Genomic DNA, 24,645 nt, shown 5'->3' on the forward strand with positions numbered 1-24,645 from the left:
ACTAAAGCAGTAGGAGTATTGAATGCTCTTCAGCAGAATTGATTTTCTGCTCTTTAAAATTTTCACACAGGAAATTTTCTACATATCACTCCACATTAGATCTTAACATTATTAAATAACATGGTGAAGTGTGTGGCTAATCACTGTCACTGCATCATACGTTCAGTGGCTAAAAAAACCCAAAGCAAAATAAAACCACAACACTGAACTAAAGCAAAACCAACCCCAAAATTTTGTTAATGCAGAATCAAGACTTGTTTCTGTCAATATCACTTTAGTGTGTATTAAGATACTGTAGTAGTTATGGAGATGGTAGAAAAGAATGTGCTTCAGGACACAGAATACAGTACCTTGATGGACTCTTCCCTTAGTTGCTGATTTGGAATTTGTATGAGTGAAACATTTATCTCTGTACCCAAGCACTGGGAGATAACGGTTAAGACAGAAGGAGGAGGAATGGAATGCACAGTGCAGCGAGACACATTGCAGGAGAAAAGAAAAGGGTTACTTATTAATTTCCAAAGATTTAGTATATATTGAATTTCTTTATAGTACATGATTTATCAGACAGCACAAATCTTAGTTGTCACAAGACAAAACATCAGTCAAGCCAGAAAACCAATATAAAATGGGAAGGAAGTACCCATTTATCAAATTTTCATTGTCATTGCAATAGTTTCAAACATGTAGCACAGCCATCATGTGTTTTTCCATCATTAGAACCAAAGGAAATGTAATTATTAAATCACTCTGCTGAATACTTTATTGAAGGTTTCTATCCAGCTGAAATTTAGCTTGATTAAAAATCCCAAACCTTAGTGCATTTTTAAAACAATTTTACTCTATTTTAAGTACATAATTTGATGGACCTCAAAATCGAACGAGAGTGCAAGATATAGTTCTATACACCTACAAAGATTTCTAAAGGACTGTGTAAAAGTATGTAATTTAGAACACATGTAATATCTACCATACTCAGTGGGAGCCTTATATCCTTGTATTTTCGGGTGTATTTTTGGCTCAAAAGCCACATCAACACAAGCAATTTCTTTTAATACAAATATTCTATTAAAACATGTGCAAAGTATTAGTGTCTCCCACTTTTATGTCTGAGCTTAGTCTGTATTTATTAATTATAAGCAACCTAGTATTTTTCTGATAGCAGCAAATCACACTGAGAAAACATTTTATTTTACTGAATTCCACAACAATGCCACATAAGGAGTGCTGTTCTGTAGAACCACACTATACTTATAAAGCAATGTAAGAGGAAAAGGTATGTATTTTTAGCGAACTTAGAATTCTTATGAAAGATATCAACCAAGGTATTGCAAAAAAAAAAAAGTCCAAGAATGAAAACATATTATGAAATGTAAGAAATGGCCAAGTATTTCAGTGCAGAAACAACTTAACTGGGCTTTAAGCAACTACTTTGTTACAACGTTCAGATAAAGTTAAAAACCATATCTGACACAGACACAAATATTCAGGACAATTGATGAGCATTAGGAACAACGATGATTTTTAAAAATGAGCACTGGCACATATCTTTTAACCTAAATTTAAAATGAATGTGTATTAAAAATGCATTATATGGCACAAAACATAGAAAATATAATTTTCAATTGGTGTATCATGGATGAACCTGGTTTTTGAGCAGTTATGTGTGAGAATAAAAACAAGGAAAGAAAGAGGGATCCAGAATCAATACCATAAAAATATTGCTGCTGTATTTCGTGCATAATCCATAGTTGTCTGCTATGATAAAGTAACTAGCTAACTCTATTGTCTTTTTTTCCCCCCTTTTTTTGCTTTTCGAGTTATGCTTAAGAATATGAGGGAAAGAGAAATCACCATTTTTAGAGTGCCTGTACAAAATATATCTTTTTTTCAGCTGACCAAAACTCTGTATTTTTGATTCTGCATGCAGTCTTGTGCCAGTACTTCACATGGGGAGTGTAACTAGCTATGAAAAAGTAGTAAAAAACTTTGCAATAATAAATCACATTAATCAATTTATTTGAGAATAACAATTTTAGAGATTCTATATATTGTGTGTATTTTAGAGTTTCTTCTAAAACAATTCAGTTAGCTAATCTAAACCCCCTAGTGTTTACTTCTCTACAGGGAGATATTCCCTTCCCCTGTTCTCTCTTACCCTGTCAACTTCTCACCTTCACTAGGGCTCCCCTTGTACTCGTCAAACATTCTTATGTTTCAGCAAAGTCCTCATGTATCCTGCTGAACTGTGAATCGACTGCAGATACCGTGCTGTAATTACACCTTTCAGATATATAGAGCAGGTGTGGCACCAATCCAGCAAGACACAAGATAACTTCTCTGCCCTCTTCCCGATTACTGCTGAAATTTAGCCAAGAGACTTCAACATCCAACAAAACGACACATCTGTGACCTAACACCGCCTTGAGACTCCTTTTTCCTTCACTGAGTAGCAACAAACCCATCCTATCGCACTTACCACAAACTCTAACCCCAGAAACCAGCAACAGTTATTTCCGTAATCCTTTTATCTTCAAACGACAACTTCCATACAGTCAACCAGCAAGCTTTCCCTTACTTATCAGAAGCACCTTCACCGCCCCTCAGCACCACTTCACTGTTGGCACTTTTGTCCCTACACAAGATGACGAAATACAACCAAATGTCTGCTGTCAGCTACCCAGCATTTTCACTATTTCAGTACAAAGTCAAACTGGGCACAGCCATCAATTTATCAAACAATTCCAGACACGATTAACTGCTGTTCTCTGAGGTCCTCAGCCATTTTGCTTGTCCAAATAAAATCACTGTGTTTATTTATCTCCATGTACCACAAGACAGTGATCAGAGAACACAAACAGAAATTTTAGACATGAAATATGTGCATATACTATTATTAATGAAAAAATAATTATTAATGAAAAAAGAATTTTCCATTCTTTGGTGATCATCATTCAACTGCCCCTCCTCTCTTCCATCCTGCTATTCTCACATAACCTCTCTATACAGCTCTGAATATTTTCCTTTTTTCCTCCCTCTTGTCTTTTGAAAGTTGTTCTCTTCAAAATTGTTTAATTCCTCCCCCTATGAAGCTACATTTTTTTAATTACACAATACTTTAGGTTGGAATGGATGTCAGCAGGCCAAAGTAGGTCTAACTGATTTTAGATGAGGTATCTTAGGCTTTTCTCACTCCCATCTCTGAAAATCTGAGCTGCCTTTGCTCTGTGAAATAGTGTGAATACTCACAAAGCTGGAAGGAGTTAAAAAGGAAGAAAATCAACTTTTAGATGCTTAGAAGTAATTGTAAGAACAGCCTTCAGGGATAATAGGTAACAAATTAAATATAAAACTCTCCCTTTTGGAAAAGAGATTCATCCCTATCCTAACAAACACACACTGAAGGAATTTGATGCACTAATTTATGCATGCATTGCACATAAAAATGATAACAATTTCATCAGACTAGAAGAGTAAAAGTAGTTGGAATCCACTTCACAGAATGAAAACCTCCTGTAGAAGTGACACTGATGAGCCCTTGTACCCAAGAATAACTATTCCTGAAGAACACACTTATTACAGCCTGGCCATGTAATTCTGTCCTTTATCTAGAGTAAAATTATTCTGATAGATTATTAGTAACTTTATGAAGCATCAGCTAATCTTCAGCCAAATGCTGGAATGATCTATAATTGGAGATTCTAAAGCACATTTAATCCTAATATAAAATACGCATTTTCAGGCCACACATTATAGACAAATTAAAATATATATGAATCACTAAGTATTTAGGAACATAATTCCTAATTGAGTGTTTCATTTTCCACTAAATTCCAACATGAAATGAACTTTATTTCAATGGTAAGTAAAGGACTTAAACAGAAACTAGATACTTAATGTCATGGACTGAGGCTAATCTGTAATTTCTATTTTGTTGTTTCACAGAGTAATGAATTGGTAAGCAGCATAGTTATTTTTGTTTCACTAACATTTTGTTATCATTTATTATTTCAAATAATAGACTTTGAGCTAGTCTTACTAACCTCCTTGAGCAAAGCTATTGGATAGATTTACATCCCAATGTCCTGGCACTACCTGCTTAAATACAGTAGACATTCTTGAAGCCCTCGTCTCAGTGCCTAAAGTCAGCCAAAAAAAGAAAGAAGATTAAAAAACTACAGTGTTACTCAGACTAGCACTTAGCATAACTGATAAAAATGCCCTTTTTCACACAATACAGCTAATTCTTGCCAATTTTGCGCTTCAGATATATTTTTTAAGACGTGTATACATTGGCAACAGTACAGAGATGTTAGATACAGCTAAGCAATCAACATATTTTACAATAAATGAAGCAAAGCATGCACACTTTGGAAACGGTGTTATTTTACAAGAAAAGCCTTTGTTGGGCTATATTAGGTCAATTACCACCAACTGAATAAGACAAGACAGACAGAATTTCACGTAACATATTCCTCTTTCTAATATATTGGGCTTACCTTCACATAAACCTTACCAGGTTTCATCACAAAATAACTGAAATAAAGCATGGATTCATTTCTTCATGGTTTCACATACGCATAACTCAAATAGTGTATTTTGAAAGAGTTTTCACTGCAAGTAAGGCTATACTTGGAACCAACATTAAAAGCCTATTATGAATATGTAACACAAAAATGCTTACATGCCTTCCATTGCTGCTGTAGCTAAATAGTGCATCTGTTCATACAGAATCTGAACTTGTAATCTGGTATTTTCTCATTATATAAAATAGAGTAGTATTTCACATTCTCTTCAATTCGGCACTCTCTTATTCATTATACAGTTTTCAATATACTTAATGTGTTACAAAAGACTTTAAAGTGGATCTTTACTGTTGATTCTGTTAAATAATGTAGTTGTTGCATTTGATATAAAAGAAAAAACCTGGAAAGGTTTGGAATATTGATATTCTGGATAAATTCATTTTATTTGTTCCAGAATTTTAACAAAGTACTGATGCCCCACAGGTGAATGATCATTTACTGTCAGATTAAGAACTCTGAAATATTATAAACATCCTTTACATACAGAAAACACATTCACTAAAACTAAGAGCGAATAAGCTATCCGGAAAGTGCAACAATAAAGAAAAAACAGAGTTCATATGGGACAAGTGGAACTAACACCAAACTGGAGAGAACTCACTTTTCAATTTAACCATAGAAAAGCACTATATAAACCAATTTTACCTGGAGACAGAGCAATTGTTGGTCTAACAGTGAGAGTGTTACTGCCATTCATTTTGCAGTGGATGGATATCACATTGAGTAAGGCCTGCAGGTATTTTTCCTGTTCTATACTGCTTGAAGATTCTAAAGAAGCAGGAGCTAGAGTCACAAGAAGAATGGAATACATTAAAATACATTTATAAATACATAAAATAGCAAAACAAAAGTTTCCTGTGTAAAGCACAACACTGAAAATGCCATGTTGTGTCTACCAAAGGTTCAAAAAGCCATCCCTTTAATGACAAAAAATGCTCAGATGTCCATCACCTGGCTGCAGAGCAGCACCCAGCCTTGTTCTCTTGCATTCCACTCCACAAAGCCAAACTTCTGAAAGAGTTGGTTACCCTGTGGTTACTACTTAAAATATTCACTATTAGCCAGTGACCAATACAAACAGATTGGAGATGATGTAGATTTCCCTTTATTTTCAGAATGAAAAGTAACATTTCTAAGTTTGTGCTACTTGTCAGCAAATTTCAGCCTTAAAAAAAAAAAAATTTGTGTATAGAACAGACAAAACTGTCTCTTTAAGAAAAGTAACCTAAAACTACACTCAACACTCAACCAGTTCTTCCTCATTCCAGTAAAGGAAGGTTACTCACCTATAAGTGGAGGTTCCTCGAGATATATTGCCCATTTACAGAAAGTATGCACCAGTGTTCATGCACTCTGCTGCATTTAGAGATACCAATGGACAAATCCCTCAGGTGCCCTGACCCCAGAATCTAACCTTTCTAATGGAATAAACAGACAACACACGCACACCTGAATAGCACAGGTCAAGGGATCTCCACTTATGAAAAGTAATGATCCTGTTCCCTGGTGACAGTCCATCGGCTCCTTCACCAGTAGGTAACATCAGAAAGTGTCTTCCCCCATGCTTGGGTAACTTGTAGGAGAGGGGACTGTATGATTGTAAGAACCAACATTCCTTCTCTGAATAATCCTTTATGTGCAAGTAGTTTCAGAGGACTAGTCTACAGATCTCAGAAACAGAATAATTTTCCAGCTGTTAGTGATGTTGCTTGAGTTGCGGGAGACATGGAGAAGGACCATGTAAGAAAGAGAGAAGTGACTGCAAAAGACTGGATGAAAGCAAAGCCTGAGAGGAAACAGACATAGTTTAAAAAACAGAGGAAGGAGAAAAAAAGCAGCAAGATGAGAAGTTATGATGCTCCGAGAAAGCACTGAAGTTAAACAAGACAATCCACATAAGACAATCTTAAGACTTAAAAAAGTTAAGAAACCAATAACAAAAAAACAGAATCAAGGAAAAAAAAAACCACCAACAAACAGAAATATAGCACCTATTTGTGTCCAGTACAAGGACTTAAAGGAAGGGAAGGAGATGAAGGTCAGCTTCTGGGCCATACTATGATGACAAAAAAGTGTCCAGCCTCAATGAGTCACATTTTTTTTTCAAATGCCAAAATTTTAAAATTCTGGTTTATTGCAGCCACCTCTGGACTTGTTATAGGACAAAACTGTCATAGCTGCTTAAACCAGGATTTGGTATCTTGACGACAAGAGCCAAGGTTTGAAATAAGAGACAGAGAGTAAAAGAACTTGATTGAGCACATTTGGACAAAGCACAATGGTAATTTATCAATAGTTTTCTCCAGTGATGATCCAATCAGATTCTATGCTGGAGACTAATAGACAGCAACCTGCTTAGCTGGAGGTGGCAAAAAAAATTTCAAGATAGCTCTGTTACAATTAGTATCTAAATAGCCCTGTAAAAATTAGTATCTGAACTGGAAGTACAATTAGGAAGTGATTACAAAATGTACTTGCAGGAAACATCATGCTGTTTCTGTCTGACAAAGTGGAACGAGCCTGAAGAAAAAGATGATTTTCTCTTCAACTCTTAAAAGAGAGTTTACACATCCTGAAATCCACTTGAATGATCTCTGTGTCTCCTAGTCCTTGAAGAAATGCCACAAAAAGTCAATTTAGATCTTAAAATTTTATTTAAATGAAAGGAAATGTAATGTCTACATGGAAGGATAATGTCCTTACAACTTGCACTTAAGAGTTTCATTTTGTGAAGACTAGTTTGTGTGTTTTAGAAAAGACACTCAGGAGATGAAAAGCTTGACTTACATGAAAGTCTGTTACTGAACTGGGCAGACATCTAAATTAAAGGCTGAGGGCAATAATGTCCTTGTGATAGAAAATTTGCCCTTCACCCTTAACACCAATCATCCCTTCACACAGTGCCTAACAGCAGTATTAAAGGGATGAAAGACTACTGGTGACTCAAAGCATGAACCCCTTTACCCACATAACTGAACAGGTATTTATATTAAATGACTGATCTTTTAAGTGGTGTATCACACATGAAGGTCATCATAACAGCATGAGTTTAAACAAACAATGGGGATGGAGACCCCAGTAACAATTTCCTAAATCCCAGGAATGAAATGCATTGCTTAGTAATGCAATATGATTGCGTCAGCTCTGTATGCCTGCTTGCAGGGCTCTCCAGCTTTATCTTACAACAGGTCCTAATATAATCAAGAATCCAGACTGTATCAAGATAACTGTTCTCTTGGATACGTTACTACATGCAAGAAATCTAATGGTCTTCCTTTATGGGAGCTGACCACTAGATGGTAATTCCAGTGTAGAATGTCACATTTAGAACTATGATGCTCAGCAAAAAAATTCCCAGAAAGGCTGAAGTGAAATTGAGAAACCAACTTTCATGTTTCAGTGGAACTTTTGAAAAGACCTGCGTACTCTCCATGTCAAACACCTGTTAATAATCCTTTGTGGACAGATATTAGAAAAATACAATTCTGTTGCACATGTGGTTTGGTCCCATACAGCAATTCAGTGCTGTGCATGATTTCTCTAAAAAATATCTTCTGTGCTTCTTATATAACATATTGATCTCAACTACGCTTTGAAAACTTGCTTAACACATGATGTAACAGGAAATCACAATAATGTTCATGAAGTTCCAGTAGGTCCTATTTTGTTTCTGCGTATCAATCCAGAACTGCCCAATGAAAATCTACTTCTATGAAACCTCTGCTTAGGAAGGTATGCACCTGCCAACTTGAATGTAATGTAAGATTTTCTTTGTCCTCTTAGTTTGCATCCCAACGACTTTTTCAACATAGACTTTCCTACATTGTACACAATTCCTACTGAGGCAAATACCTGCACCTGTGCACAACTTTATTGATCAGTTTCTTCAAAAATCTTGCTTCACCAAGCTTTAACTTCATTATGAATAAAATAAATATCTTACAAATATTTTTCTTTTTTCTTGCAGTATCTTCCTGAGGAGAATCTCCATTTTCTTCACATTTTAAAAGAAACAGGAACTCCAGAAGCCAATGTCCGACAGATACAGTTCCTGTCAATCAGACTATCTATTGCCTAATATACTGAGGGAAGTATGGCAGTGATAAGGGCAATATAAAAGACTACATAAAATTTTTAAAAGTAACCACCTACAAAAGCAGTGAGACTACACACTGGAAACATGCTTTAATGGGTCAGGTTTTGAAGATTTTGTTTTGGAAGGCCCTCATACTCCCATGGACATAAAAATTATAGCTACTACACAAAACAAGAAAGTGTTTGTCTTTATATAATTTGCAGACTATTCCTGCAGAATTTATTCAATTTATTCTATTTATACCAGGTTAAAGATGCCTGGCCAGTATTTCAGCTAAGACAATCAGTATTCCATCAGTTTATAAGACCAATGTCTGAATTACCATGTTTAGGATTCAAAAGATAAACCTGTGTAAAAACTGGTGTAGCTCACGGCTTTGGCAGCTGCCATGTTAACTGTTGGTAGTACTTCACTGATTCATTTTACGAATCTTTTCAATAAAAATGCATTATATAAAACTCAATTCATTATCTTGCTCCTCCCTCCAACTGAAAAATGCCCCCACAAAACACTGAAGAGACACATCGAATCAATATGCTATGGCAATGAATATTCAGCAGATAATCAGTGATTCACAAATTAGTGTTAAATGCCACTCCAGCCACTGATGTAAAAAATGCTTTTCTAATAAGGTCTCTGATAAGTTGAGATTTTAAAGATGAATTTGATATACATAAAACCTCATATAGATAAATATTATCTCTGATATAAACAGCTCTTTACAAATAATGAAATTGTTGTTTTCATAAAGATACTCTGTGAAGGACTATGTAGGAAATATTTAAATCGTAATCTTAAAACTACTTTTACGTGAGTTGCACATATTTGTACAGTATGCTTGTTAGAGGTTTTGAAAAATTCTATAGAACAAATTATTCAGTAGAGTCAAACCCTTCAGTTGTGTTTTAGTCATCATTGGGGTGAAATGCAAACATAAACAGGACTAAGGAATCTCTTTGCTACCTTAATGAGTTCCTGGTATTCCAATTCTACGTCACATTTTCTAAAAAAAGAAAAATTATGGCCTAATTCTGGAACAATTTCTAAATAACTATCAGTTTGATGAAACAGAAAACTGACGTCTTCTTCAGCCACATACCAAATTCCCTCTTGGCATGAAATCAAGTCTGAAGAAATTATTGGCATAAGAGATGGAAATCCAGGCAGCCATAATAAGTATCCTAAACACTGCCTTTGGCCCATGAAAGCCAACTAAGGTTCCTTCCAAAATGAATGTTGCCCTAATATGTTCTATTCTTTTGAAAAACTAACTATTCTGACAAAGCTTGTACTGGTCCAATTGTGATCACACAAAGGAAGAAGTTTACTTAATGAAAACTTGCAACTAGAATCTTTCAGGTCTATGCTTTATGGAAGAAAAAGTTAAAGTAATATTATAAAATATGAAAACATGAGAAAGTCCAGTGGGTTATGCTCTCTCTCATATTTTATATAAACCTCTCTACTAAGAGGGAAAACATACACTCCTTACATAAACTGGTGCAAAGGAAAAAGACAATTTAAGGTAAACAGGGGAAATTTGGGTTGAATTTAGCATATGCCAGCTTTTAACAAAGACTTTTGGTACATATATTATCTTTCAAATTATTCATTGACATTTTTAAATCACTTTCATACCATTCAGAATCTGCTTCTTGACATACAGTAATTAAACTGAACTAATAAAATATCAGAAAACCATTCATATCCTGAGACTTCTGATTCAATTGCATCTCTGATTTCCTCTAGAAAAATAAGTATTTCTATCTAAACTTACTTATGCAGAAAGCCTAACTGCATCAACTCACATGTAGTATGTGTGTTTTGGGATTTGAAGAGGCCAACAACACCTTTTCCATGAAAGCCGCCAGATCTAAGTAGAAGGGTACTGTTTTTAGTGTTCTTCCAACAGACAACTGGCAGGCGATTGTGGCGGTAACAGCGAGCAACTCTCTGCAGACTGCTGTCTTGGACAGACTGAGGTACTACCAGGAGCCCAGGGTAACTGTATCGGCAAATGAATAAGAGTTAAAATTGCTTTCAAAATTGTAATCAATGAAAAACATTCTCTAAAATTACAAGCTGAATACACATCTTAATGAAAATACACCTAAATTTTTAATTAGTAACTCTCATTTTTTGTCCAATCCTAAAAAATACATTAATTTGTAAAGAAAACTACATTTTAAAAACAACCTTAATTATGAAAAATTTGTAAGGCTATCATTACTAGTCTCCATTTAAGGTTATATTTGATTTGGTAATATATTTCTTCTTAGTACATCTCTTTTCTGCCAGTACAATGAAGCCATATTTTTTAGCATGACAGAAAAGAGAATTTTGAGTCATGCAAATGATGCACTAGTTTTGTTTTGACACTTGTAGATGAAATATGAGAACTGAAAGGAAAGAATGTTAGATTGCCTAGAGTATTACAACTAAAACAATAGTTTTTGGTTTATGTCAAAATACATTTAAATTTTACAGTCAGATTCCTTGGAACGCTGTATTTCAAACTGCATTTTTGTGTACTTTTAAAAACACTACAATACACTGAGAGAATAACAAATTCACTGATACAATAGCTTTAAAAATAGAAAACCTAGCAAGATGGTAGTTATGGTGCTATTAGTGAAAGAAGGCTTCAAGCAATATGAAAGATTATTTTCTAAAAACTATCCAAGTGCCAATATCATACGTTAAGAAGAAACTAAGACAAGAAGCAGGGAAAAGTTACTAAAAAGTTACTAAACAACTTTGTTCCTCTACAATATACACTGTTCCTGTAGGTTCAGTTATCTGACATTTATTGAACTGCCCTCAAACATAATCCATCTACCTGATATTTATGATCTACCTCTTAAAACACAGTAACAAAATCAATATGGCATTAGATAAGTATTTATATATTGAAGTTTTTAATCCGCTCAGATATTAATTATATTTTCAAAAAAATCCTATAGATTATTAAAAACTGGTGGGTTTAGGGGAGGAACGAGTTGTCTGCATAATGTTCAAAGCATAATGAAAATGCACAGATTTAATCCCTTCATTTGTGTTGTACTCGATGGTGGTTGAACAAAACCAGTTATTAGTCTGTTACTCTGGATAAGTCAGAAAACAAGAAAGGACCTAGTATTTTCTTATGTGCCTTTCTTCCATGAAGAAATGGTGATTTCATTATCCATAATGAAAGCAATGACTGGCCAAAACTGGCTTTAGAGAATGCAAATGCCCTTCTGATATGAGTCAGGCAGATACGCTTTTACATTAAAAACAAGTTTTGTGGGCAGTGGTAGTTAACTACATTAGCTTTTGGAACAAAAAAGCCATTAGTAACATTCATGTGTTAAAACAGAGCATGTGGCTTTCAGCACCTGATGAAAACTTTTAAAGCAGTGTAGATATCTTCATTAATTCAATTTTAAAACATGTTTTTTATTTGAAGAAAAGAGTTATGTATAATTGTTTCTGAGGCTTGCTTTTTTTATTTAGGAAAAGAATAGATTTTATATGCAAATATATGACAAATAATTTCCAGTACCCACACAACAATTTCCATAAACCATACCAAGGGAGTGAGTTCTACCAGCTAACTTTGTTTGCCAAGTCAGAAAGCTGAAAAACAGGCTAATGATTTAGACATCAGTGTAGAAAGCCAAGAGAGAGAAACTCCTTCAGAAGGCAATCCCGAGTATCTAGGTTAGTTTCTTCCAAAAGTCCCAGGGGCGCTCTCTTTCCATGGGCTATGGGGAGAACCTAGTAAGGAAGGCTTGTGGTGTCTGACAACTTCTGGGGCAGCTCTGAAAGCCGACTCCCAGCTACCACTGCTGGCACTCTTTCTGAATCTAATGCATACAGAGCCACCAGGAGACAAATCTCTGAGCAGATTACAAATAGCTTCAAGGTCATTGGTTGAACACTCCTACTGTAAACAAAAATTTTCTCAGAATAAGTTGCTTAAATGGATATACCATGTGGTATGTGTGTTATGCCATCTTTATTTTCAACTACTTGACTGAACTGGTAAACTCACCTCCTGCAAAGGGAATACATCCTGTTCAGTGCAGTTATCCTTAAGTATTCAGTTTTTGAGCGAGAAGAGTTACTGCTGATGGTCCCTAGTCCCAAACGCTGGTAGTCTCTGAAACAGGCTCTTTCTACTAATTGCTCCATTGTTGATTTTTCTGATGCTTTTAGGGTACCACTTGTGTGCAGCTCGCTGTCATCTGAAACTGAAGTTAAACATCTTTAAGAGTTTGCTATTTGGGAGGCCAGTAGTTACACAGAAAACAATGCTGTTTTCTTCAGAACAAAGTATTAGTTTGTCTTACAGTCAGTGGCGAATTACAGGAACAAATACAAACAAACAACAGTTTATAGAAACTATAAGCAATAAAATAATATTTTAGTCAGGAAATCTGAATGTATCACACAGTTACCTACTTCACTTGTCATTGGCATCGCTGACAACTCCTCGCTAAAATCCTGGATAATGTAATCTCATCTATTCATTTGAACTGAACCAAAGGCAGATAATCTTTCAACAATTTATGAAAACCTGTTAAATTCATAACTGCTATACAGAGATGTACACAAGACAGAAGAAAGAAAAACGTGCACATAAATCCATTAAACATCCACAATAAAATGGACCTCGCAATTGTTTTAAACTATCTTCAAAAGATGTAACAACCTTTTTAAGGCTTAGTTCAAACAAAAAAACATGGTTTTGTGTCATAATTTCACAACTGATGAGTGTTGGTTGCTTAATGCCTCAGTTTCAATGTCAAACAGCAGCTTCCTTCAGCCATGCATCAGCTGCACTTTCCAAAGCAGAAAAACCTTTAACCACGAGAGATAAAAACCATCACAAGTTCAAACTACACTGAAATCCAAGTCAAGCAAGGTCTCTGTACAAAACCTGCCACCTGCCTGTTACTGACACTTCCAGCTATTTCAAAACACTTCCAAAAGCAGATTTACTGTTCACAGCATGTATCGGTTACTTGCTACCACCTCAAACATCGAAATACGTGCATATGAGGGGAAGTATTTCTTCAGGAATGAGGCACTGAAAAGTATATAAGGATTTAAATTTAAAACTGGACTTTACAAGACTGGAAATTAAAATAATTTTAAAAAATAAAAATTATGATACAACTAAAATATTACTGGCAGTAGACAATATTCAGAATTTACAAGAGTAGAACCCATATACACTTTTTTTGCATCTTAGCATAAGAGCTAAATGATTAATTCTATTGCCACTGCAGCTTATCAAACAAAATCAACAGTTTTCTATTTAACCTAAATAATAAAGAGTTCAAGGCTGTGAATACCTCCTATTTTTTCTGTGTTTTCCTATTTGTCATGATAAGAAAGAAGTTACAAAACATTTAAAAGGATTTAACAATTTTGAATGGAAAGCTATTACTGACTCAGATAAGATGAGGGTGCATTTTTAAAACATTTTTTTCTAAATGCATTTTTCTCTCATGAAAGCAGGTATATTGGTGATCAGAATTTGCAAAACATCTCCTGTGTGTAAAAAAGCTAGAGGTAAGAGCTCATATTGGTGTCTCTAACCTGAAAAGGGAAATGAAGATATTTTGCTGTCTCAAGTTGGATTTAAAAAAAAAAATGATTTTGAGAAGAAGAGGAATAATCCCTCTATTTTACTGTTCCTGTTTATTGTTTGTAAAAGTGGATTTCACAGTCTCCTATTTTATGGAACACAACAGTATGGTCACCTATAGTAAACAGAATTTAGCAGTAACGAGATTCTATACTCTGAACACAAAAAGATAGGGAAGAATCAGAGGGAAATTAGGTGTTCATTAGCAACAACTAGTAACTAGAGTTCTGTGCCCAGTTTTGGAAATCACATTGCAGGTTACATGTGAACCAGCTAAAGAGGGCTGAGAAAAGAGCAATGAAGATGATCAGCAATCTACCAAGACTTAATAAACAAAGAACTGAAGGAACTGCAGATACTCAATAACTAGAAAAGAACAGAGAAATATTACAGTAGACCCTAAGTACATTAATTACTGCAATCAAAATGAAGGAATAATCTCTTCTATACATATATGGTGGCAGAGTAAGAACTGAAGGCTTTAATTTATGGCAAGGAAATGTTTAGTCCTGAATATCAGAAAGTTGATTGGTTTTCTCCAGCATTAAGGATGGTTAAAGCATATGTACAAATCGCCTAGAGTTGTGGAACCTTCATCTTTGAAAGCGTCTAAGAAAAGTTTAGGTAAACATCTCTGAGGAACAGATTCAGTATGTTGATCTTGCCTTGGGGCAGAGACATGGAGCACATGATCTCCTGAAGTTCCTTCCAACCCTGTCTTTAACATTTCTTTTTTTAAGACACCTGCTGCAGATAGTTCACATCTGCTTCATTGCTGGTATAGCTGCATAGTTTCCCATACTTCAGTTTTTTGAGACTTGCAAACAAAAAGTCACTCACAGAAGTCAATACAGAAGAAATTGCAGGGATTAAATAGCAAATTGCCTGTGTCTGAAATAGTCGCTACTGTTGTCAGCTGACTATACCTGAGCTGTCAGAGCAGCATGGAGAGAAAAAACAAACTGTTACATTCCCCATCACAACATCTGGAAACCAGCAGGTAGGAAGCCCCACAATTTACATTTTTCGTTGTTTGTTAGGGAAGGAAAAAAGTGACTATCACTAATGTTCATATAGCACCTGTGTTCATGGAAGAATATAGTTGTTATGTACATCAGCAGTGCAAAAACTCCTAAAATGTCTTCATCATCAAGAGAAGTATGAACACACAGATATGATTGTGCTTGGTGTCTCTGGGTGAAAGACAAAATCATCCAACAATCACAAAGGTACAGACTGCAGAATTGCTTCTGTCCCAAAGAATCTACAACATCAGAATGCATATTAACTTAAGGAAGATGCTGAAAATTCAATTTAGAACATAATTTTTCAGCACTGTAAAGACATTCTGTGTTTTGTAATCCTTTCTTTTTGCCCTTTTTCCCACCATCTGGAATGAAAGAAGAAAATCAATATTTTTTAGCTTTCCTGGAATGGCTTTCCTCCATTATGGAGACAGAGCAGTAACACAGTCCTGCTTCAGGCCATTTTTATATATCTATTCATAAGTCACCTAAGTTGCCTTGTTCACTGACCAAATATTCAAAAGGAAAATCTGGCTTGTTTGATGTTTTGAAGAAATTATTGGTGTCTGATAAACACTTCATTATCTGAAATGCTTGTGGTTTTTTTTAAAAAAATAAAGAATGGTATGACAAAACAATACCTGTTTACGTACAGGAGAATCTGGTTCCCTCTAGTGGTTTATTATAAATTAGCACTGGTCCAGATAAGGATTTACTGACAGCAGCACATGGTAGAAAAAGAAGTATTTGGAAGAAAGTCAAACTCCACAGCATTACACGAACTATACAAAGTGCCCAAATCACTTTCTACCTTCTATCCCCAAATCCTTTCAACCAAAATTTGGAACAATGGTGCTCCCAGTAGTATTGACTTCCGCTGCTTTCGGAAACTGTTTGTCACTTCCGCATCCACAAAGGTCTCCCACAGTACCTGCTCTTTCTTGAATCTCACCACTTACTGCTTTCTTATCATAGACTAACTCCAGATGTCATGATGTCTAAAGACAAATAGAAGCTACAGCATGCTTCTGTGCTGTTCCATCTACATTATTATGATGTAAAAAAATGATAAAAAGATACTATCTTAAAATAGTTTGACAACTAAAAAATAATTATATAGTATTTTGCTTTACCAACAAATGAACTTCCTCTTTTGCCTCATCATCACAAAAGAAAACAGGTATTTAATGTACATATTTGTAACCTCCTTCCGGTCAAGGAAGACTCGGCGATTTCTTCTTGAAGATACTACTTATTCAATACGTTGGAATGGAAGCATAACAGGATGCAGTTATGAACCAACACGGAAAAAAAAAAGGCGTAACCATTACCAGAGATATCATCATCTTCATTCCAGCCTGGGCGATTCCCCCTTTCTTCCACTATTGTGCCCGTCTTCTTCTTTAATAAATATTGGCGTCCAATTGTCATCTTCCCAGCACGCTTTGCTCCTTTCACAATGCTTTTTGAGAAGGTACTGTAAATTCACAGCAACAAAAATATTTGGAAAAATGCATATGTGTCTCTCCAATAGCACGTACAGATTGTTATGATGAACCCACTTATGCAAATAAAATGTATTTAATAATTTTTCATTTAATGTAATAACAAAAATTGTAACCTCCAGAAAAATGACATCCTATATTATTTTTAAATGCCAATTATACTATTTTGAGAGAAATTTCTGTCTGTCTAATGGCAATGAATAAGCAGCCATCATCTTTCTTTAGGTATTTGTATTTTGCTAGCAATGTGATAAATCTACAAAGTTGACAAAGTAAAGGCAGGAAAGAAAAATTACCCTAAAGTTTTAAGATTCCCTGACTAGCCTGGGATTCTGCTTTCCTGTGTCAATAATGCAATAATCAACAGAGAATCACAGGAACTACCACTCTCGAACAGACTAATGATCTAGTAAAAATCTAGTCTAGGAAAAATTAATGTATAACAAAAACTTCAAAAGAGGACACAAAGCTCAAACTTTAGATTAAAAACCACTAGGACAACTGTACAGACTGCACTAAGGGTAAAATTAATTCCAATTCACATTAGGTTATTAACCTATGAAGTAGTACACAAGAAATCTGGGTTTTATTTTGGCATAATTTGCATAGCTGAAGATGCTACTTACATTGTATGTGTTTCAAAATGCAATGACAAACTTGTTCAAATTTACTGCAGCCAGAAATTTGGGTAAGTAATACATTCCTATACTAATCTATCTTTTATTCAATAAATATAAAAAGATGCAGAATAGCTATCAGTTATTTTGACTTTCCTGAAAGCTGCTTGAATAATCTGCATTTCTGCAAAGCTGTCAGATTGTTCAATGCATTTGACTAATACTAAACAAGAACATCAGTAATAAAATAATAATGACTATACCGGAATGAAGTGTTCTTTTCTTTTTGTTTTGGTAAAATTATCTGTGGTGCTGTTTGCCCAGCTGCAAATGCAAAAGTGCTGAAGATAGATTGAGGATAACGGAACTTCATTAATTGTTTCTTAAATATTTCCACCACTTCAGGACTTACTTCTTCATCAAATGCTACTTTAATTAACTGCATATCAAAGACATGACATGTTAGAAACGGCAAAAAAAAATAGAATTAAAGAAATTAAGAGATCCTAAAACAGATCAGCAGAATCCCCATATTTATGCATTACTATGCCCATTGGAAAAAACAAATACATGTACATATACCTTACTGATTTTGATGGATATTACACAGTTTATTATTATTTAATTTAATTTTTACATTTATGACCTCATACTAAAGCATCTAGAATTCTCAGAATATCAAACACAAAATATGTTGGTAAGTGCCAGCAGTAGTGCTGGCACTAAGACATCTCCAGCAGTTCAAACACCAGTCATGTGGGACAGCTTAGCTTGGAAATACTCTGCCAGCTCAGCCTGTATACTGGGAACTCAGGTTGGTAATGCACTTCAAAGACTCTCACCAAACCAACAATTCCAGCACTCATACATCACAACCATTATATTTTCATTACTAAGTCATTCCAATTTTTGCCTCATCTTGCAAAGTATAGAAATATAATAGTGAAATCTGATCCTTAATAAAGAACTAACCCTGTGCTATTCAATATTGATCCATCCAATCCACTAAAAATGCTTTTTGAAAGGTTTTGAGGAAAGAAAAAAAAAAATCCCATCCCATCATCCTCAGCCAAAAGAATGACATCAATGACATCAGCAATTGGGGTGATGAGGCAGGGGAAGAAAATAGAGAGAGAAAATAGGGAATCCGTAAAAAGGGCCCAGAAGAACTTTAAGAATTTGCGAAATGCAAACAAAGAAATATCCCAGAGCTTTATTTCTGAGTGCATATGTATACACCTTTTGAGTATCTTTTGTTTGCCATCTAGAAGGTGGATTTCATCATTGCTTTTTTAATTCCACTTGTTTTGTAAATATTTTCCAAATGACTAATAACTCTGTTGTTCTAGGACCTCCTTGAATGGAGCCTTGAATCTTTTTGGGGTTACAGTGATTTGAAGTTTTAAAGATATCAAATAGCATAACTGCAGCCAAAACATTCTGAAAGTCATAATTAATAAACAAAGAGGAGGGGCTATTTCACACTGCATTGAATTCTAGCTGTAACAAAAGGACCAGAAAGTAACCGTTTGCTGATTGTTTTTGTTCTCATAACCTAATAGAAAACTATTCTAAACAAAAGCAAAGATGATGTTTGACCAGAATCCAGCACTGAAAACACTGAGCTGTGTCTGTATTTAGCACATCATTGAAGCATGCTAACTATTCTGGTAAAAACAATTCTGGAAAATAAAAGTCCTCATGAAGTCCTCTCAGAAGTCAACAAAAAGAACTTGATTTCGCTTGTTTTACTCAGTTGTGCTTTTGAATAGGATACTGAAGGATGATTAGCTAAATAATGTCCTTTACTGTAAGGTACTAGAAAAATGCTGATGATCTATTTTATTATGTTTTCAAATATGAGAGTTACTGTTCACAATGAAAATATACTTCTGCAGTCAGCCAACCCAACAAAATATTAAATATCTTAAGTACTGCAGTCTGCTTTCAGTCCATGATACGAAATTCTCCAACTTTCCACCTCTTAGGGTTTGACCCCAGTTAAGATCACTATCAAGAAGAAACATTTAGGGAAGACTTCATGAGTGCTAATTCTTAAAAGTGCAGCTCTGTCGATGGCCCTGCAGTACACGCTCCTGCTGAACACACTGAGGGGGATCCCACAGACAGAAAACCACCTGGATATACGGAGGCTCTTTGGTTCTGGTGGCTACCCTAAAGATTCCTGAAAGTACAGCTTCCATGTGAGATGCACCATGACTTTCTGCCATGGATTTTTACAGGAAGCTGGTAAAGTGACAAGCATTGAGAAGAAAGCAATATTTATAGGTTTTGTATACTCTTTACATGTAGCCGGAAGAAAGAGAAAAGCATTTATCCACTGGCCTGCCCAGGTCTCTACTCACGTGAAGAGATTTTGGAACCCACATAATCCATTGATGGATACAAAATAGAAGGGGGGGGGAAGGAGTAAAAAAAAAATCAAATATAAAAATGGTAACCCTCTGTAAATATAAAGTGGGCTAAGAAATGGCAGTGTTTCTATGAAAGAACTGTGTTCTGTATTGACTTCACAGGGCAGAAAACTGAACTCTTCACAAACACCAAGACAAAGTGCTGCTCATAAATATTTTGAGCTTTGTTGTCACATAAATTTTTACAAAACTTCCTTTTACCTGAAAGGTAGCTGAAGTGATCTGCAGTCCTTCTTGCATACTCTGCTGCAGTTGGTTCTGTATAGTGATTTTCTTCTCCTTCGTAACAGATGCAATAGGAAAGCTCCGGATCACCGTCTGCTCTCCAACTGAGGGCCATAAAATTGTATTTACAGATACTTGTTAGATCAGAGAATCAGATCTGGTTTGATCACATTGTACTTTGAATAGACAGGAATGAGTAGGTACAAAGCAACATAAAAATAATGGTACAGAATTAATTTCAATTGGTAAATTCCTGAAGTATTACTTGTAATCTGAATTTCAGATTAATTTCAGCTGGGATTATTAGAAAAATAATCTCCTTCATTCTGAGTCTTTCTACACAATAGAAATGCACTTCCAAAATCTATGTTGGTAGGGGGTGAAGAAACACTTTTAAGCTTATTCGAATTTCAGACTGCATGATAAAATTTATAAACAACAAATTACATACACTGATATTTTACATATGACCATGAACCTTCCACAATAAATTCATACTTCTGAATGACAACCTGCTTAGAAATGGCAGATGGCAAAATATGAAAATTTGCCATTCAGAAGAGTTATTTCTATTACATATTAAACAGAATACTGAATTTGTTAATAATCATTTTAGGGAGAATGCTAACTCAATATTTATCATTTAACACACTTCTGGTGGCTGAAAAAGACTGTTTAATGAAAAGCTAGGGGTAATGGAAGCTGCAGTTCTCACACAGTATATATGTTCTCTCTTAGAGGTGAAGAAGCTTACAAACACTGTTCTGTAAAGCAGCATTACTACACTAACTCTACAGATGGAACTGAGATATAAAGACACTAAGCACTTTGTCCATTCAAAACAGAAAGTCTATGGAAATTACTGAAGTGTGTTCAGGAATGTCCTTACTTCTGTCTCTAACTTTAGGTAGTCTGTAAAAGCCCATAATACGAAGTGACAGTCTACTGAAGTTTCCTCTAAGACAAGTACATATTATGATTTTATATTACATAAATCACAGCACTCTAAGTACCTACCAATATACAGGAATAAACAAACACTTTGCGTCTAATGCCTCATCTAAAGAAATAAGTTCTAGTTAAGTTAAATGTAAAATCAAAATCAATCACACTTATATCTAGTGATAAAAACCTATATTAAGAGATTACTCTTATCTGATCAACATGAAAAATTATACTGCGAGGTATATACATTTTGACATTGATGCTTGAATAGGTGGATAGGCCAGCTCAAAGTCCTGCTTATCTGTAGGAATACAGTTATCACTGTTTAATTTTTCTTACCCAGTTGATCATGAGGAGTGCCTTTAAATATAATTCGATAAGTAGTAAGGAACAAAGCTCCTTCAGCAGGGAGGATGTGAGGACCTCCAAGCAGTCCTCCTGTAGCTTCCTCTCTGCCATCAGGATCGAGTAGCACACGGAGACCTTCACAAACAAATTCTTCTCCTGGCAGTAAAGCTGGTCGTAGAATTTTGGGCTGATGCAAATAAATGAAAGTGTTAGTGTAATGGTGATACCAGTGTTATACCTCAGTCTAGTTATAGTATATAGCTTAAAAAGCTAAACAAAAGCTTCAAAACAAAATTGTTAAGAGACTGAGCACAAAGAAGGGAGATGGAGTTTGGACGCAACTAAGAGAAATGGATCTCAAAAAAGAGTGGGCACGCAACAGCTTGTTTATGATCAGAAGTTTGGCTCTACTACATTCATAAGTTCATATTTCGTGAGACCAAAGCCAAACACTTTAATCACTGGTGGAAATTTTCTTCCAGTGTTTTGATGTTTCCTCCTAACATTATGAGGGGGAAAAAAGATGACTAAACTGCATGATTCTAATACTTGTAAAGAATACAAATATGTTTCATAATACTTGCCTTCTGTATTGGTGGAAGCCGCCTACTCTCACGATGGACAGCCTCCAAAGTCTCTATGTGCATTGCCACAATGCCTGGAAAGCAGTAATACCATAAACAAGTCTCATATAATATGCAAGTTAACCTTTAATTAAAACTCTAATATTCTGAAATTCTCAAATTTAAACAACAAGGAAACAATTATTTGAAATTCAACAGCAATTACAGTCTAGAAAAGAAATCTAACCATCTAACTTCACTGAAAGTAAATAAAACTAAAAAGTGCATTTATCTCACTAGGAAAAGGATTAAAAAGGACTACAAACAATTTTTTGGTCACAATTCTTACCTGGTATCATGCAATGAAGACTCTTGATGTGATCCTGTGTAACTCCGCTCTCCGTGCAAACCTTGTCAATAAATCTGGTGATAAAGCGTACAACTGCGTTTGCAACATCATTGTTCTCAGAGTCCTCAAATCCACTTTCGGTGTCATAACTGTCTGCAACACTGCCTGCAATACTGTGTACATAAACAAAAGAAATTTCAAGTGTGAAAAATTCAGCTGGTGAGGCACACGTGATACCTGGCTAGAGACAGACAAGCTGTGGGTTTCTTTTCTTGTTACAGTATATAAACTTTGCTAAAAGCATATGGAGGTACCACAATTACACCGTATTTTCAATGCCATTAACACTGTCAGAACTGCATGGAGAACTTTCCTTCCATGAGTCCAGCACAGACATGTCCACAAGGGAAAAAAAGGCTGCCTGGAAGTGAGCTCTATGTCTTCTCTTCATAGAATCAAGTACATTGTTTGCAAGCCAAGGTAAACAAATATCCAGTTACATACAGAAAGACACATTAAACAAATACTTTGGTGGCAGAGCAAAGCACACAAAAGCTAAAAAGACTATAAGATGCATTTTTTGTGCATCAGATAAAAAATGCAGGCTAGTCAGTGGGAGATGTACTTTGCATGTCTAAAAATGCCTTCCATAACAATATCAAGGACCAGATTCACACACGGCAACATACACTGCAACCTGTCTACTGAGCGTGTCCTAATGGCCAAGTTTTGAGGTGTTTAGTCAGCAGAAATGAGTAGCCATGGGGAGTCTGATACTGACAGCCTGCCTGTCTTTCACTTGATGTCAGTGTTCTCACGGAGTGTTCTACTATTTTATCAGGTGGGAATTCTGACAGATCATAGCCAATAATGAGGACAACAAATAGAGAGGGAGGAAGGCTTGTTATGAAATGCCCTGGATTTGGATGCTAGGGAGTGTAAACTGGCATTATCCTCCTCCTTAGTAATTTAACCTTTGCCACAGTGGCTTAGCCCTCTTGCTTTTTCTGACCTCAGTGCCTTTCTTCCTTGCAGCTGTTGCACAGAAATTTTATGGATGCTGTATGGATGATTTTATGGATGCTGTACAAATGCTTTCTTGATTTTAGGTTCATACACTGTTTTTTTCAAGTTATACAAAAACTAACAGTAATTTTTAGGCTGCTCTTTCCTTTCTAGCCATACCCTATGTTTGTCTTAAACATTTCCATTACTAGATTAAAGATTCTTACTGTGATAATAAAATTTTTATGTTCCTTTAAATGGTGGAAAACTACTCCAGATTAAGTTCTGTTATTTAAAAGGAATCATGTTAGACTTCTGTTCTCTTTAATTAATCGACTTGAAGATACTGAAATAATCTGGTATTTAGAATAAGTCCTGAAAAACGAGAAGCTTTTGAAGACTGTGGCCCATTCTGACTGATTATCACTGACCTTGTGTACCCACCTGTTTGTGACAATACTGTTGCTTCCACTCTCCCAGTCACCAGTAGCTGATGTTCTCAATAACTTGTTCTTACTGGTATCCAGTGGTACCAGCAGGTAGACCATGAGGTTAGCAAAGTGAATGGCCTGACTGAAAACTGTACTTTCCTCATTCTGGACTAGCTCCTGCTGCGTTTGTTTATTAAGAGTTGGCCACAATCGCAACTGCTCAGCAGCCAGGTCCATTGCTGTCTTATCCTGGTCTGGACCTACAGAATTTTTCTCCTAGAAGACATATAGAAAGCAATATAAAGACTCAGAAGAAATAACAAAGCTCTAACTTAAAAACAATGTTTTGTCAACATTTTATTAAAATGTTTATTGAACTTCTTCAGTTAAACTATACATTATTTTAAAAAGAAAAAGCAAATAGCTACACTCAATAGGGTTTAAGGAGAATTATGATTATAATAACTGAGGTTTGAAGCTAGTTTACTGAGAGATGCAAGTAGCACCATGTGGACAGATATAAATAACATAATTTCCTTCAAGATCTTTTTTCTGCTGTATGGTCTTCCATGTTTCTTCAGAGTGGTTTACTGAATTTAATATAGCTGTTCTCCTTAGCTTATCCACGTAGGTCACATAAGAACAAGCATAAATCAGATTGAGAAATGACATGTAGCTCATTGCTTGATGCAGGTGATATCCTCCAAATTCCGAGGATGTTGAGGTGAGGAAAGCTTTTATATAATTGTTTCCAGACCAGCTGAAACATTCATGTTTTTACATGTCAGAGTCCAATTCTAGCATTTGCTTGAAGCAACTAGGTAGATGGCATATGGTCAAATTATATTATAGCCTGAGGAAATTAGAATAAAGGAAT

The 24,645-nt window shown here is 35.3% G+C and overlaps 1 protein-coding gene across 11 annotated transcripts in view; it reads right to left on the bottom strand.

Annotated features, from left to right (window-relative positions):
- Nucleotides 1–24,645, bottom strand: part of SBF2 (SET binding factor 2) — a 269,359-nt gene that overhangs the window by 32,151 nt on the left and 212,563 nt on the right. For 3 of the 11 annotated variants that reach the window (XM_065066151.1, XM_065066158.1, XM_065066150.1), the window contains 12 exons: nucleotides 23,782–24,044; nucleotides 22,333–22,505; nucleotides 22,005–22,078; nucleotides 21,412–21,607; nucleotides 20,104–20,231; nucleotides 17,731–17,906; nucleotides 16,671–16,822; nucleotides 12,719–12,917; nucleotides 10,491–10,687; nucleotides 5,232–5,369; nucleotides 4,044–4,139; nucleotides 351–422 (listed from right to left, as the gene is read on the bottom strand). In XM_065066151.1, the coding sequence (XP_064922223.1) occupies nucleotides 351–422; nucleotides 4,044–4,139; nucleotides 5,232–5,369; nucleotides 10,491–10,687; nucleotides 12,719–12,917; nucleotides 16,671–16,822; nucleotides 17,731–17,906; nucleotides 20,104–20,231; nucleotides 21,412–21,607; nucleotides 22,005–22,078; nucleotides 22,333–22,505; nucleotides 23,782–24,044 (1,864 nt within the window). The remainder of the gene's footprint in view (nucleotides 1–350; nucleotides 423–4,043; nucleotides 4,140–5,231; nucleotides 5,370–10,490; nucleotides 10,688–12,718; nucleotides 12,918–16,670; nucleotides 16,823–17,730; nucleotides 17,907–20,103; nucleotides 20,232–21,411; nucleotides 21,608–22,004; nucleotides 22,079–22,332; nucleotides 22,506–23,781; nucleotides 24,045–24,645) is intronic. The other 8 variants (XM_065066153.1, XM_065066152.1, XM_065066154.1 and 5 more) reach the window with 7 other exon arrangements.

The sequence above is a fragment of the Columba livia genome, chromosome 5 (genome assembly GCF_036013475.1).
Source record: "Columba livia isolate bColLiv1 breed racing homer chromosome 5, bColLiv1.pat.W.v2, whole genome shotgun sequence".
Lineage (NCBI taxonomy): Eukaryota > Metazoa > Chordata > Aves > Columbiformes > Columbidae > Columba > Columba livia.